The 14954-nt window shown below is 32.4% G+C and overlaps 1 protein-coding gene across 4 annotated transcripts in view; it reads left to right on the top strand.

Moving 5' to 3' along the window:
• LOC150090305 (protocadherin-like wing polarity protein stan) overlaps positions 1-14954 on the top strand; it is a 426116-nt gene that overhangs the window by 246228 nt on the left and 164934 nt on the right. For 3 of the 4 annotated variants that reach the window (XM_090389793.1, XM_090389795.1, XM_090389792.1), the window contains exons 10-11: positions 4208-4362; positions 10754-10777. In XM_090389793.1, coding sequence (XP_090245919.1) covers positions 4208-4362; positions 10754-10777 — 179 coding nt within the window. The remainder of the gene's footprint in view (positions 1-4207; positions 4363-10753; positions 10778-14954) is intronic. The other variant, XM_090389794.1, reaches the window with a different exon arrangement.

Below are 14954 nucleotides of genomic sequence, written 5' to 3'. Positions count from 1 at the left end.
TACGGAGGATGCGGAAAGGTCAAAGAATGACCACCGCATATCCCGGAGCAATATGACCTTAGTTGTTAATGCTCCTAAAAAAACAAATAACAAACAAACAAACAGTTAAAATAAATAGGCTTAAAATAATAAAGGATTGGATTCAGGCATATAAAAAGATAAAGGACTTAATCTATACTGTATTTGTGAGATGATACTATATGTACTCAGAATTTAGAAGGAAAATTTTGGAAAAAAACTATTTTATTACTTATATTTTAAATACGAATTCACGGATTAAGGTTTAATGTTCTTGTTTAGAGGACCAAAATATTTTTCAACTGCCTGTTTCCACATTCTGTGGCACAATTTAAAACCTTCAAACTGAAGCGCAGTATATGGTAAACCACTTCTGTGAAAGTTTCTGTCATGTTGAAAGCTGGGTATAATTTTTGCCACTGAAAGTAGAATTTAAACTGTAATAAGAGCTGCACATGGCATGTATGTATGCTGCAGGGTTGCCCCCCCCCCTTCAATATAGTTTGATCTAAAAAAAAAACTTTGCCATATGCATCCAATCTACATTCTGACCACTCAATGCACAGGAATTTTAGGAAATATTTTACAGGAAACAAAGGGCGCCTCCGTAGCCAGGTGGGAAGGAGGAGCAGTGCGTAGCACACGCTTCTTGATTAGACCGGGGTTTGAGCCCGTCACCACCAAAATTGGAGGATGCGGAAAGGTCAGGGAATGACCACCGCATATCCCGGAGCAATATGGCCTTAGTTGCTAATGCTCCTAAAAACCAAACAACAAAAACAAACAACAAACAGGAAACAAAGTATGTCTTACGGTCTGGTAAAATTGGTACTTTATAATCAGTTATGCCTTACACACCATTTTGAAGTAAATTCTGTAAAATAATTATTTATACAATAAATAAGGAAATGCTCAACCCGCTTTTTTTATTTTTCTTCCCATTCATTTGCAAACTCAAATTAATAATCATATCTTTATTTTTTAAATTTAAATTTTTGATAACATACCCTTTTTTATTTGAGAATAAAAAAATTGTACAAAATATCAATTTTTTTTTCATTTCATTATCTTCAATATTAAATTGGAACAATACAGCCACTCCCCGACTTACATAATAGTTGTGTTCCGCGGGACTTTACGTAAGTCAAATTTTACTTAAGTCGGAATTTCCCTAAACGCTTATACAGCACTCGCAACTATGCGCACTGAATTTTATTGAAGCAAAAAAGAAATGTTTGATGAACATGGAAATAGAATTATTTATTCAATTTTTTTTATCTCATGCGCATGAAAAATTACAAAAGTGTACAAAAAATTTCAAAATTATAAAATTACAAAAAGAGAGAGGAGACAGGCATAACTTCAGCAAGTTTTACCTTTCGAGCATTGTTGCCAGAATTAACTCTCCAGCTGATAAGCACACCACTGCGGTAGTTGAGGGCTGTGAAGATTTAGAAGGGGTTTTTTCCAACACATCACAAAATTTCTTTGCAGCTGCAGAATTGGCACTGGCAACTTCACTGCATACTTCAATATTTTGGAAACCAGTGCGATGCTTAAACCTATTAAACCACCCGTTGCTTGCCACAAACTTGGCTTGGGGTTCGCCGTATTTGTCCTTAATGTCCTCATAAATACTTCTTGCTTTTGCTTGAATGGCCATTGGAATCAGGGACACTTGTTTCATCCATATTTCTGAATCTCATTTTTCATCCATATTAATAGCTTTTCCATCTTCGATATAGCACCTGAATGCTGTTTTGTGATCACTGTTGATCTTAAATGTGTTGATCCTTTAACATGTTCTTTTATACGCACACTGTCCTTTAACATAGTATTCACTGTTGAAGCGGTGAGACCTAATTCTGCACAATAGATGACAAACTTTGTCCTGTTTCATACTTCTTATTTAATCATCTTCATTTCTAAATCAATTTTGTTTTGTTTCCTAGCACTGCCAGCATTTGCACTTTCTGTTGATCCCTTTCCCTTCACCATTTTAATAAGTAAATAGGAATGAAGAGAAGATTCTGAAAATTTATTTATTTTTTTTATATGGTTGAAGATTTCAGTGAAGGGATACTCATTTCACCATAATACAGTAACGTAAAAACCCACAGAATTCCTGTTATTGGTATTATCACAAATGCAATAAAATCAAGTTTACTGCCCATTTATAATAGATTACGCTAACAGAAAAGCCCAGTAAATCAGAAAGTGCAAATTGTTTTTATTGTTTTATGGTAGCGAACTCCAGAAATGTGTTTTAGAAAAATATCACAAAGGAGTTCAAAATTGATTCTTATAATGGAACATATGATAACAATGAAAGTGTAGTGCAATATCCATTATAAAAATGACCTTTTAGAGAGATAAATAACTTAGTTATATAGCGAAATTTTCAACTTATGAGGTCTTGGAATGTATTACCAAAAAAACCAATGTGTTATTGGGTTCACATTATGATATTTTCACGATACCTCTATTTATTCCTACCGGATGCAAGGTACGTTTCCACCTTTTTTTTTAAGTTTGTACTGGCCAGCAAAAACTTACATAAAGTCGAATTTCCGTAAGTCGAGTATTACGTAAGCCGAGGAGTGCCTGTACAATAAATTAACAAAAAAAAAAAAAAAACCTCGCAAACTCTCAATATTATGGACTTATTAATTCAATAAATGGGTCTGGTATTGCTGAATGTCTGTTAAAATGAAAGTTTTTTTCTGAGATCATTTCTACCTCATATAATTGAAAATATGAATTCCCTAGAAAATACGAATTAGCAAAATTTGACCAAAAATTCCACATAGTTGTCGCCAGAAAATTGCATGGAATGTACCCAGCCTAATATAATAAAAAAATAGCTAGTTATTTCCAAGCTTAATAATCAAAAATGACTAAATTTCTTCTTTCCTAATTCTATGCCATCTCTCATAAACCATCATGATACAGACACTGTGTAATATTTTCTGTAATAGTAACACACAGAGTGCAATAACAAATAATATTTGTTACTTTTTTCCATTTCTGATCCTAAACATCATGTAAAAATGCAGTCAGTACTTCAAATAATTAGATGTCTAATTTACTGCTGTTTACTATTGCTGTTGTTTCTATCCATCCGACAGCTCTGCAGTTGTATGGTCTGCATTATTCTCTATTTTTGTGTCTTTTTTCCAATGATTTAACTAGAATTTTTGGCACCTATGGCCAAAATATCAGAAATGCATCTCTGCTTTTCATGAACAAAACCTAATATGATAATACACAATGCATTGATTATGTTTGAACTTGACAACTACATCTATGCCACATTTGACTAATTAATATCTGACATGTGTTAGATATTAAAAAAATAAATAAAAGTGAACTGAGCACTGGTGCATATTATGCAGACTGTATGTAGGTGCTAGTGTTTTTTTAAAGAAGAAAAGATTGTAATAACATAATAGTTGCAAATTTGCCGACCGGGCTAGCCGAGTGGGTAAAGTACCTGCCCGGCAACCCAAAGGTCGCGGGTTCGATTCCCGCCTCGGGCTGGATCAGAGTACTGCAAAAACCTTGGGAGGTGCAATATCGCCACAGAAGCCGATGCGCCAACAACTACCAAATCAAAAAAAAAAAAAAAAAAAAAAAAAAAAAGTTGCAAATTTTATAATAATTATTGGCTTTTATAAATATTTGATTTAGATTATAACCATTCTAGTCATATTTAAGAATAAATCATATATTCAATTCAGCTTTTCTTTAAATCTTTTTGGAATGCACAAAGGGATGTTTGAATACTTTTGATCATAAAATATATACATAATGTGTGAGAAGCTCATTTTGAAGCCCTCAGATGAGCAGCTAAAGCATGCTGTTATTCCTTTGTGTCAGAAATTGGACTGTCTCATCAAACGTATGTTTAAAAATGGCTTTTTATAAGACTTTTGATGGTTGGGTTGAATAATGGTGCAAGTGTATCCAGTTTAGAGAGAATGTAGAGAAAAGAAGACAGAAGCGGCTGCCTTCAATGAAAATAACTAACTATATGTTAGCTTCAATTTAAAACTTAAATTATCAGTTTTTGTATATTATAAAAGTATGAGTTTTTAAAAAGTGGACAGGTGCAACTTCATAGATATATTTTTATAATGTAATGATTTATGTTCACTTGTTTTTATGAAACATTTTTTATTCCTTTTAGCTATGTTGCTGATAATGGAACACTCATTGGATGCCCAGAGAAGAAAGGATTTTGTTATTCCCAACCTTGCCATAATGGTGGTACTTGTGAGGAAGGCTGGGGATCGTTTATATGCCATTGTCCTGCTGGATTTGGTGGAAAAGACTGCAGTGAAGGTCAGAAATGTTTTTGAAGCATTTTTTCCCTATTGGTTTGTACTTCTTTACAATTAAGACGTATTTTGTAAAACAGAAACATAATGCATGAAGCACTAAAAATGGTATTTTAGTAATAAATATTAAATAATACCATTCAGAAATTAGCTTTAAAAATCTCTGTATATGTGTGTGTGTCACTTTTTACATTTTTTACATATATTTTAGTTTCCTTCCATTAGAATTGCACATGGTGGTAAAGAGTGTTGATTATAACTCATGACTCTTTTTCTTAATATTCTTACTGAGTATTTCAGAAAAAATATATAGTTTTAAATTTCATTTTTGTATTAATAAGAGACTTGGAATCAGAACTCCTGAAATTTCCTACTTATATATTGCTAAATATATATATAAATCAGTTCTTATAAATTGCCTTTCAACTTTATTTTTAATGGATAAATATAAGTTATGATTATATTAATTATGATTATATCAGTTAAGGATTAGGGACACTTTCAGTGCTAGTTACCTTTGGCCATCATGGTCTCTGCTGTAGATAATCCTCTCAGTAATTATTAGTGCTTTGCCGATGTTTCATAATTATGCCACTCCTCTTGAATTTCACTGTTGGATTAAATGATTTTTTCTGAGCTGCTAGGAACAAGCTTTTGTTTCCATTTAATATTAAGCCTCACCTGGTCATTGCTCTGGATTTACAATAGCTGTGCCATGTACAACAGTGCCTCTCATATTTACACTTGGATTATCTAAATGCTGTTGTTTGTTTGTTTGTTATTTGTTTTTTAGGAGAATTAGAAAATAAGGCCATATTGCTCCGGGTATATGCGGTGGTCATTCCCTGACCTTTCTGCACCGTCCGTATTTGGTGGTCATGGGCTCGAACCACAGTCTAATCATCTAAATGCTGCTGACTGAAAAGAAGTGGTTTCCAAAATAATTTCTATAGCCAGCGTAGCTTATGCTCCATTAAACACCAATAACACACACACACACACACACACACACACCAAAATAATTTCTTATCTCTCATCAAATGTCTATTGCTGTGTTCATTCCGTCTTTCAAACTTCTATCATTATTCTACCATTATTCTATTAATTCTACCATTGACAAATGTAAAGTACTACATATGGGAAACAGTAACCCCAGAGCAACGTATCAACTCTGTGGTACTACACTGACATTGGTAGAGAATGAAAAGGACCTGGGGGTAATTGTGCAGGCAGATATGAAGTTCTCTTAGCAGTGCAGAAGGGCTGCAAGAGTAGCTCATGGTGTATGTCAATGATATACAGGAATTTTTCTAGCAGGGATAAGGAGGTGATTATTCCCTTGTATAAGGCAATGGTTAGGCCACACCTTGAATACTGTATACAGGTCTGGAGGCCTCATTTCAAGAAGGATGTAGAGCTGCTGGAACAAGTACAGAGAAGGGCAACAAGATTAGTGAATGGAACAAAGGGTTGCTCTTATGAAGAAAGGCTTAAGTTTTGCAAATTACAGTATCTGGAGACTAGGCACTGGCGAGGTGATCTGATAGAGGTGTATAAAGCCTTGAATGGTTTGAGCATTCCTAATGCTGATGGGATTCTTCCTCTTGCTCAGAATAATCACCAGAGAGAGCGTAAATTCAAATTGAGGAAAGGCAGATGTAAGACAGATGTGCAGAAATTTGTCTTTAGACAGCGGGTAGTTGGTTGGTGGAACAGACTTCCATCCCTTGTTGTGGAGGTTGATAACATAAATAAATTTAAGGCTCAGCTGGACAGGTATTTCGAACGAATGGAGGGGTGAAGTGGAAGTTTTTTTTTTTTTTTTTTTTGGCTGATGCTGCATAAGCTTGTTTTCTTGCATCAATGCCTCTACTAATGCTAATGCTAATACTTCAAGGCTCCAAATTAAAAAAAAAAAAAAAATTCAACCAGAAATCATAAAATTCAAGTAATAACTAGAATAGGTATAAACAGATATTTTGCAAGTCGTAAATAAGCGAAAAAAAGTGGTGTTATAAGTCGTCATTGGGAGATTATTATCTTGCAACCCCTTCTGTCTTTCACATCCGCCACTCAAAAAAAAAAAAAAGGAGATCAAATGTTTAGTATGATTTAGTGCGTTGCGTTGATTGTTGTGTTCCGTTGCACTGCAAAAAGACAAATTTTGTTTTATTATTTATATTAGGGATTTAAATTTTTTTTATAGTAAATATATATATATTTTTTGTTTAGAAATCGTGAAAATGATGGGTAAACACAAAAGGGTTGCCCTTTCAGTTAAACAAAGACTTGAAATTATTCAAAAGTTTGAAAACGGTGCATCCATTAATTAAATCTCTAATGAACCATTATAATGTTGGTTGACCAAACTGTATGCGACGTAAAAAATAAAGGGAAGCTATTCGTTTTAAAATTTACATCGCAAAAAATAAAGGGAAATATCTTATTGGACACATGAGTAGTACGTGGTAAGTTTTTTATCTATCGCCATATTTTTTACGTAGGTTGCTGAACATTTTTCGATAGAGTAAGTCCTCGACTTACACAACTCCGGATTTATGTAAATTTGTTTTCACTCAATTTTTTTCTTTTTTTTTTAGGTTGTAAAATTTAAAACAACAAAAAAATAATAATAATAAGCAATCAATAACGACGATTACTGCATGCACAAATTGCACAAGTGAGATCAGAGTAACAAGCAAAAGAAAGGAAAGAAGAGAAGGTTCTTACAATTATTTATGGTTTTTTTTTTTTATATGACTGAAGATTTCAGTGAACGGGACACACATTTCACCATAATAACATAAAACCCACAGAATTCCAGCTATCGGTATTATCGCAAATGCAATAAGATCGAGTTTACTACCCGTTTATAATAGATTGTGCTAACAGAAATGCCCAATAAAACGGAAAGTGCAAATTGTTTTTTTTTGACCTCCAGAAATGTGCTTTAGTAAAATGTGAGCTCGCGCGGGGTGATGATAGTGAGTTTTTGCCTTAACGCTGTGAAGTTCTTTTCAGAAAATTTAATTTTGACTGTTATCATGGTGCCGACTAAGAGAATAAGTGACAGTGCTACTAGTAAATCTACCAACAAAAATAAAGCGATTGATTTGGATCAGAAAATTAAACTAATAAGAATGTAAGAAAATGGTCCAACATTAACAAGTATCGCACTGAATTCAGATTTGTCAATAAGATATATGTTATTAGCCATTCCCGAGTTACGTAAAACTCGAGGAAGTAAGAAGTCCTGGAACGTATCTCTTATGTATGTCAGGGACTTCTGTATTTTTGGATTAACCGGGAAATCAATTATCCATGATTTGTTTTTTACCATCTATTCCGGAAAATCAAGAGTCTATTGTAATTATATATTTTTCACATCTGTTAACCACAGAAAAAGAAAAAATCAATTAATTTAAAAAAATGTAACACCCCTGAAATGTAACACACTATATCGTTAAATAACGTTTTTATATTTTATTACCTTATTATGTTAATTATCTTTTTATGCATTGTAAACATTTGGGGCTTTTTTGCAGTTGTTTTAATAAAGTATATATATAATACTATTAATTGATACCAATCTAAATTATAAAATGGAATTTTTATGTGTAGATAAAACAACATAATAATTTGTTCTATTATTAAAAGTATCTCTAATCTGTATGCTCCATTCAGCATAATGTTATTCAGTTCGATTGAAATTAAAGTACTACAGAAGCCCTCTCAACCAACCTCTGCTTAATTGACTCACTGATATCTCCCCTCCCCCTTCCCTCTTTTCAAGTAAGCATTTGCTAAATCATGGAGAAAACTTTGGATTGAGGTTGAAACTGCTGATGAAAGTCCTGGACTAGATAAAGAAAATAACGAAGAACATAAGTTATTAACAGATTTCAGGCAAATTGAAGGTTCCAAAGTTTTACAGCAAAAAGGCATACAGCAATGTTTTCCAACAAATCAGTGACAATTTCTTGATAAATGAAATTATGGATGATGTATAAATCATACACACTGATGGAAATAGAGGGATCTGAATATGAAGAAGAGATTGAATCAAATCCAAAAAATTCTCATGCAGCTGCCAGAACCGCCAAACCCAGATCCAGCTTTACATTATATTGACTGACAGCCTGATTCAATAACCAGTGATTGATATTAATAAAACAAAGTGAGGGATTATGCTGAAAAACATCAAATTTCATCATCTAAACAGATGAAAATTACTTATTTTACTTAAATGAATGTACATGTATGTTTTAAGTGAAAATAAAATTCTTAAGGTATGTATGTATACTTTTTATGATTTTCTGGTTTATATTAACTTTTTAGAATTTTTTAATGAACTGACAACTAACAGTCGAAATCATAGTGGATAAGAGGGCTTCTAGTGTAATACCAAAAACATGTCAGCTGTTATTGCTATATTAAAAAGTAGTACACATCCTTTTTAACTAAATTACCAATGAGCAATTATAAAATTGGTATTCACTGCACCTTTTTTAAAAGTATTTTGCAAGGTTTGTTTGAACAAAATCTTTTTTGTTAAAAGATTTTGTGTAAACATCATCACTGGTGTTATTTGTAATCCAATTTATATATATATATATATATATATAAATTGGATATATATATATATATATATGTATATATATATATATATATATATATATGTATATATATATATGTATATATATATATGTATATATATATATGTATATATATATATGTATATATATATATGTATATATATGTATATATATATATATATATATATATATATATGTATATATATATATATATATAAACTTAAGTGAGAATAATGATTTTTTATCATTATTCTCACTTAAGTTTATATCTCAAGCGTCATATAGAGGAAAATGCTTTTTGCAGCCTCTGATGTATGCTTTACCCCCTTTTTATGTAAGTTATTCAGTTTTCATTTATTTCAAACATTATTCAAATATAAGTATATATATATATATATATATATATATATATATATTTGTTAATCCTTAATTAATATAATTATATGTAATTATAGCAGAGGTTTTGTTTTTCTTCATTTGAAATAAATGGAAAATTTGGGCAGAATCATGAAAATGCAACATGATACATGAAGTAAAACGAAAATATGTATTTTTTTTTATAGCAGTCAAGCTGTTTAAATTTATATTAATTAACTTAATAGTATCAGGGTTTACTTCTTCACACCATACAAGAAACCGACTGGGCTAGCCGGGTGGGTAAAGTGTCTGCCTGCCAACCCAAAGGTCGCGGGTTCGAATCCCACCTTGAGCTTGGATCAGAGTACTGCAAAAACCTTGGGAGGTGCATTATGGCCACAGAAGCCGATGTGCCAACAACTACCAAAAAAAAAAAAAAAAAACCATGCAAGAAGAAATGGGTATTAAAGAGTGCATTTTAACTTTCTGTGCTTATTTTCAACATTGTTTTTTGAACAGGAAATTTTTAGTGGATTAATGTGATGGCTTTGATAGTGGCATAATACTTTAAATATTTTATGTTTAAGTACCAGTTGTGACTCAATGGTTAGAGTATTGATATGTTTTGTGTGTTGTGTATTGGAATATACATGCTGCCACAAATACATCATTCCACAACATGTAACTATCTTATGACTGTTCTAGAGTATAAATAGAAAATTTATTTAACCAATTATATTTGTCACAGAAAGAAGAAAATTTCTTATAGATTAAAAACACTTCCTTTTTTTTCTATGATAAATCTAATTTTTCAGGCTTATAAACATATCAAATGAGGCATTAATTATTTAAGCAGTTAGATTTGTCAGAGAAAGGAATTTTTAAATAGATTAAAAACTTCCTTTTTTGTGACAGATTTAATTTTCTAAATTAGAATGCCTAATTTTATATGTTTATTTCTGGAATAATAATTTTATATATATTTATTATCATATTTTCAGGTTGTGATAATACATAAAGTAGCTGCCTCAGATTTAAATTTTAGTGAGGCACAAGTTTCAGGAAAAATGGTCAGAGCAAAGAGATGGTGGTGGATGCTAAAATCATTGCCTCGTATTATCACAGCCCTGTATATTTGTTCGAGCTATATACTTTTTAAAGTTTTGTTGATTTAAATTCTGTAAAAACACTTTTGCATGACAGATAACAAAATTGAAAGAGAGTAAATTTTTACTACAGATTATTACCTCTTCACATGGCACTTAACTTAGAATGGGATGTTATATTCATTTCTTGGTCATTACAATAAAGGAATAAATATTTTAAATATTTATTCAGAATCAGTTTAATACAAAAAATATTGTGCATGTTATCATAAACAAATGCAATGGTCAGTTTTTATAATCTAAAGTAACTGGAATTTTTTTTTGCCTATTTTATCAGACCTGTGGAGGAAGTTAGAGAGAGGTAAGCATAAAAACCATTCTAAAATAAAGCACTTTTAATTTACACATTTCATGCTAGCACAAATGATTTATACATTTATTAAATTATTTGGTAATGTCAATTTACCAGAAATTTTTGGATATGGAGTATATCACTATAAAATATGCCATTAAGTGCATGTGAATGAGTTCTTAAAATATATATATTTTTTGCAACATTGTATAAAATATTTTTAGCATAACAGAAACCATGCATAAACTCTTTAAGAATCTGATAGAGGGCTTTCATTCTAGATGTAGAAAAGGAAAGGATTTAATCATAAATATCCTATCTTACATTATATTGCAGCATGGAATTTTTAGGGTGTTTTTACCTTATTTTGACACTATCAATTAAGAATGTTATCAGTATGAAGTTAGGTTATGTTATACTTGAATTATCATATTGATATGAAATCGTTTTTTATTGATTTTGTAATATCTTCATAATTAATACTTCTATTCACAAAGATGCTCCAAAGGGTAAAATGAATAACTACAGACGTGTGAGTTTTACTTTTGTCTCAGAAAGGATTACAGAGTTTGTAGTTGAGGAAATACAGGATCATCTGGTCATGAATAGAATTATAAGGTATTCACAGCATAACTTTGTTATGGGAAGATCATGTCCAACTCATTGGCTATTATGAGATTGTCACAAAAGAATGATGCAAAAGATAATTTTGATATCATTTACTTCTATTTCACTAAAAGCTTTTGATATAGTCCCACATAAACAAATTTTAATATAAATTGTAATGGGATCCCATAAGGTTTGCTGCTGAATTCTTTATTGTTCCTAATATTTATTAATGATATAGGTATTTCCAATTTAATGTTTATGTTTGTGATGATACAAAGGTGGATATGGTGATTAATGATAGTAATTAGGATTTGCTACTTCAACAAGGCCTATATAAATTATTTGGATGATTTGCAAAATAAACTGAGGTACAACTCTGGAAAATGCCAAGTCTTGCAGGTAGATTGCAGAATTCTAGACAAATGTCCACCAAACTCAAGGTTGTTGATAATGTAAAGGATTTGGGAGTAACTATACAGTCTAAATTTCCTCAAACAGTGTAGGCAGACTGCCAGGATAGCTCATGGGGCTTTGTCAGTGATGTATGTAGGAACTTTGCTAAAAGAAAGCAAAGAAGTGATTATTCCATTATAATATGATAGTAGTTATGCCACATCTTGAATGAATAGCCGACCGGGCTAGCCGGGTGGGTAAAGTGCCTGCCTGGCAACCCAAAGGTTGCGGGTTCGATTCCCGCCTCGGGCTTGGATCAATGTACTGCGAAAAACCTTGGAGGTGCATTATGGCCACAGAAGCCTATGCGCCAACAACTACCAAAAAAAAAAAAAAAAAACATCTTGAATGCTGCATATAGGCTTGGAAACTCCACTTTTGGAAAGATGTGGACTCTGTTGGAAAGGATTCACTGAAGAGCAACAAGATTTGTTAAGGAAGCAAAGGGGTATTATCAAGAGACGTGTTCTGAAAGTTAGCTTGTGAGCACCAGGCATTGGAGTTTCAAGCTGTTTGTGACTTCAAAAGGAGTTTGGATAAACTGAATGTTGAGAGCATTGTTGCACTTGCAACATATGCAAGGGGACATGAGTTTAAATTTTGAGGTATAATTATAGAAAAGGTGTTTTCTATTATATTAATATTTCTATATTTGTAAAAGAATAAGAGAAATTTACCTCAATATGATACATAGAACACTTTCTTATGACACTGTCCAGAAATTAAAATGATGCTAGAAAACAAAGCCAGTATGGAATACTTCATCCTCTACTTTCCTGGTTAAGTTATATTTCAAACAGAAAACATGGGATTATAATCGGACCGGAAATTTCGAGGGAATTTATTCCATCTAAAGGAGTGCCACAAGAATCATCTCTTGGGCCTCTTTTATTCACCATCTTTGTCAACGAACTACTGCAATTTGTAGAGGAAGGTGATATTAAGATCTTAATGTCTGCTGCTGATGTGAAACTTTACTCATGGATTAACAGTTGAGCTGATACAGATAACCTTCAAGCTGCTCTCAACTCTTTTGCTAATTGGGTTGCTTTAAACAGTTTGGAGATTAATCAGTGTAGCTCAAATTCATTTGCTGATTCGAGGAAAACTATGATTTTAGTAAACCAGTACTACACCAAGGATATTCCGATTACCAGAGTTGCCAAAGTTAGAGATCTGGGAGTTACCTTTACAGATGGATGTGGGTTTGGAAAACATATCAGGAATATATTATATCAAGCGAAAAAACAAATTGGCTTCATCAAAAGGCATACCTAGAGATTCAGGGATCCTCAGTTGTCTGTGCTCTTATTCAAAGCAACTGTGTTTCCTATACTGGAGTTCTCTGCTCCTATATGGAACCCATGCTACACATATTTGATACATCAAATTGAATCCCTGCAAATGAAATTCATTCACTATCTTTCCAGATGTAATCCCATGTTTTACCACCATTTTTTTTGTACCAGAATCTCTGCTCTTACTTCAAGCTTCAATCTTTGGAAACTTGGCAAACTGTTGAGGATCTAAAGGAGTTTTTATCACATCTTCACTTGTTCAACCTACCTGCCTGATCTTCTGTGCCATATTTATCTTCATGTTTCAGCTGTGGCTACTAGACAGAGGTCTACTTTCCACATCAGTAACTCTAGGACTGAGATTTCCAAGAACTCCTTCTTCAAAAGAATTATGACGCTAATGAACAAATATGATCTGGATATGGCTGTGGACAAAAATAGTTTCACAGAACTATCTGGAGCAGGTTAGCTGCTCTCCTTCATGACATCACATATAATAATAATAATAATAATAAAATGCTTGATTGTTTACTTTGCAGATTATTTCAAAAGAGCTACTCATTTGAACATTCTGACATACATTTTAATTATAATTTAAATATAATTAAAATATATTTAATATAATTATATAGAAATTAACTGAAATCATAGTTTAGTAAGTTAAGTGGAGATGGAGAAGCAGATCTGAAACTTATAAGACCACTTCCTTGAAGGAATACCTGAGATAGGTGACATACTATTAGTAGTGGCAAATAATGCAAGGAAGTAAGCTTATATATCATCAGCCAAAAAAAAAAATGGAAATAACTACCCATCCCATCTCTTCATCTCCTCTAATAATTTGTCTAAATCTCATTAAAGTTATTAAATTATCCACATTCACAACATCAGATAGTAGTTTGTTCTAACAATCGCTAACTCTTGGGCTGAAAGAAAATATTCGCACATCTATCCTGCTACCATCCTTTTTCAATTTATATCAACGTGTGTGTGTGTGTGTGTGTGTGTGTGTGTGTGTGTGTGTGTGTGTGTGTGTGTGTGTGTTGTCAGAGAAAGAGTAAGGATGTCATCTGTATTTAGTTTATTCAACCTATTTAAAGTCGTAAGCACTTCAATCAGGTTTCTGCAGATAACTTTAATGTTGTAGTTTGCAGAACTGATGTCTTTTATGATAAGAGTATTCTTTTTCTATGTCTCTTTTGTAATTCATCACTTTGAGCATGGCACTGCCCATTTCATATGTTATTCTGGGATTACTACTGTCATATGCAGTATATTACATTTATCAATGTTAAACTTTAATTGCCAGCCCATCTGCATAATTTCTTTGTCATTTTGCAGAAACGTACTCTGATTCCTGTTATTAACCACTCAGCCAACCTTTGTTTCATCCATAAACTTAGACATTAAACTTTATTCACCTTCATCACTAAGATTAATAAATAATGAAAACAATAAGGAGTCTAGCACTGAAACCTGAGGGACTCCACTAATGACATTAGTTCAAGAAAAGCAGTGGCAATTAATTACCACTCTGCCTCCTGCAACTCAACTATCCCTTTATCCATAGCAGTAACTTGCTTTTAATTCCATATTGCTCCATTTTGTACAGCAGTCTTTTATGTGGAACAACATCAAAAGCTAGTTCCTTTGTTACTATGTCATCATATCTAATTAGCTCAGCCATTTTATTTTGTACCCAGTTCTTTTGTTATTGCATCATGGTGGGGTTCGAGCCCGTCACCACCAAATACGTAGGATGCGGAAAGGTCAGGGAATGACCACCGCATATCCCGGAGCAATATGGCCTTAGTTGCTAATGCTTC

This window comes from Mastigoproctus giganteus, chromosome 2 (assembly GCF_048544385.1).
Source record: "Mastigoproctus giganteus isolate SK-2022 chromosome 2, ASM4854438v1, whole genome shotgun sequence".
NCBI classification, from domain to species: domain Eukaryota; kingdom Metazoa; phylum Arthropoda; class Arachnida; order Uropygi; family Thelyphonidae; genus Mastigoproctus; species Mastigoproctus giganteus.
Note: the sequence above shows the minus strand (reverse complement) of the source record. Positions and strands in the feature narration are given on the sequence as shown.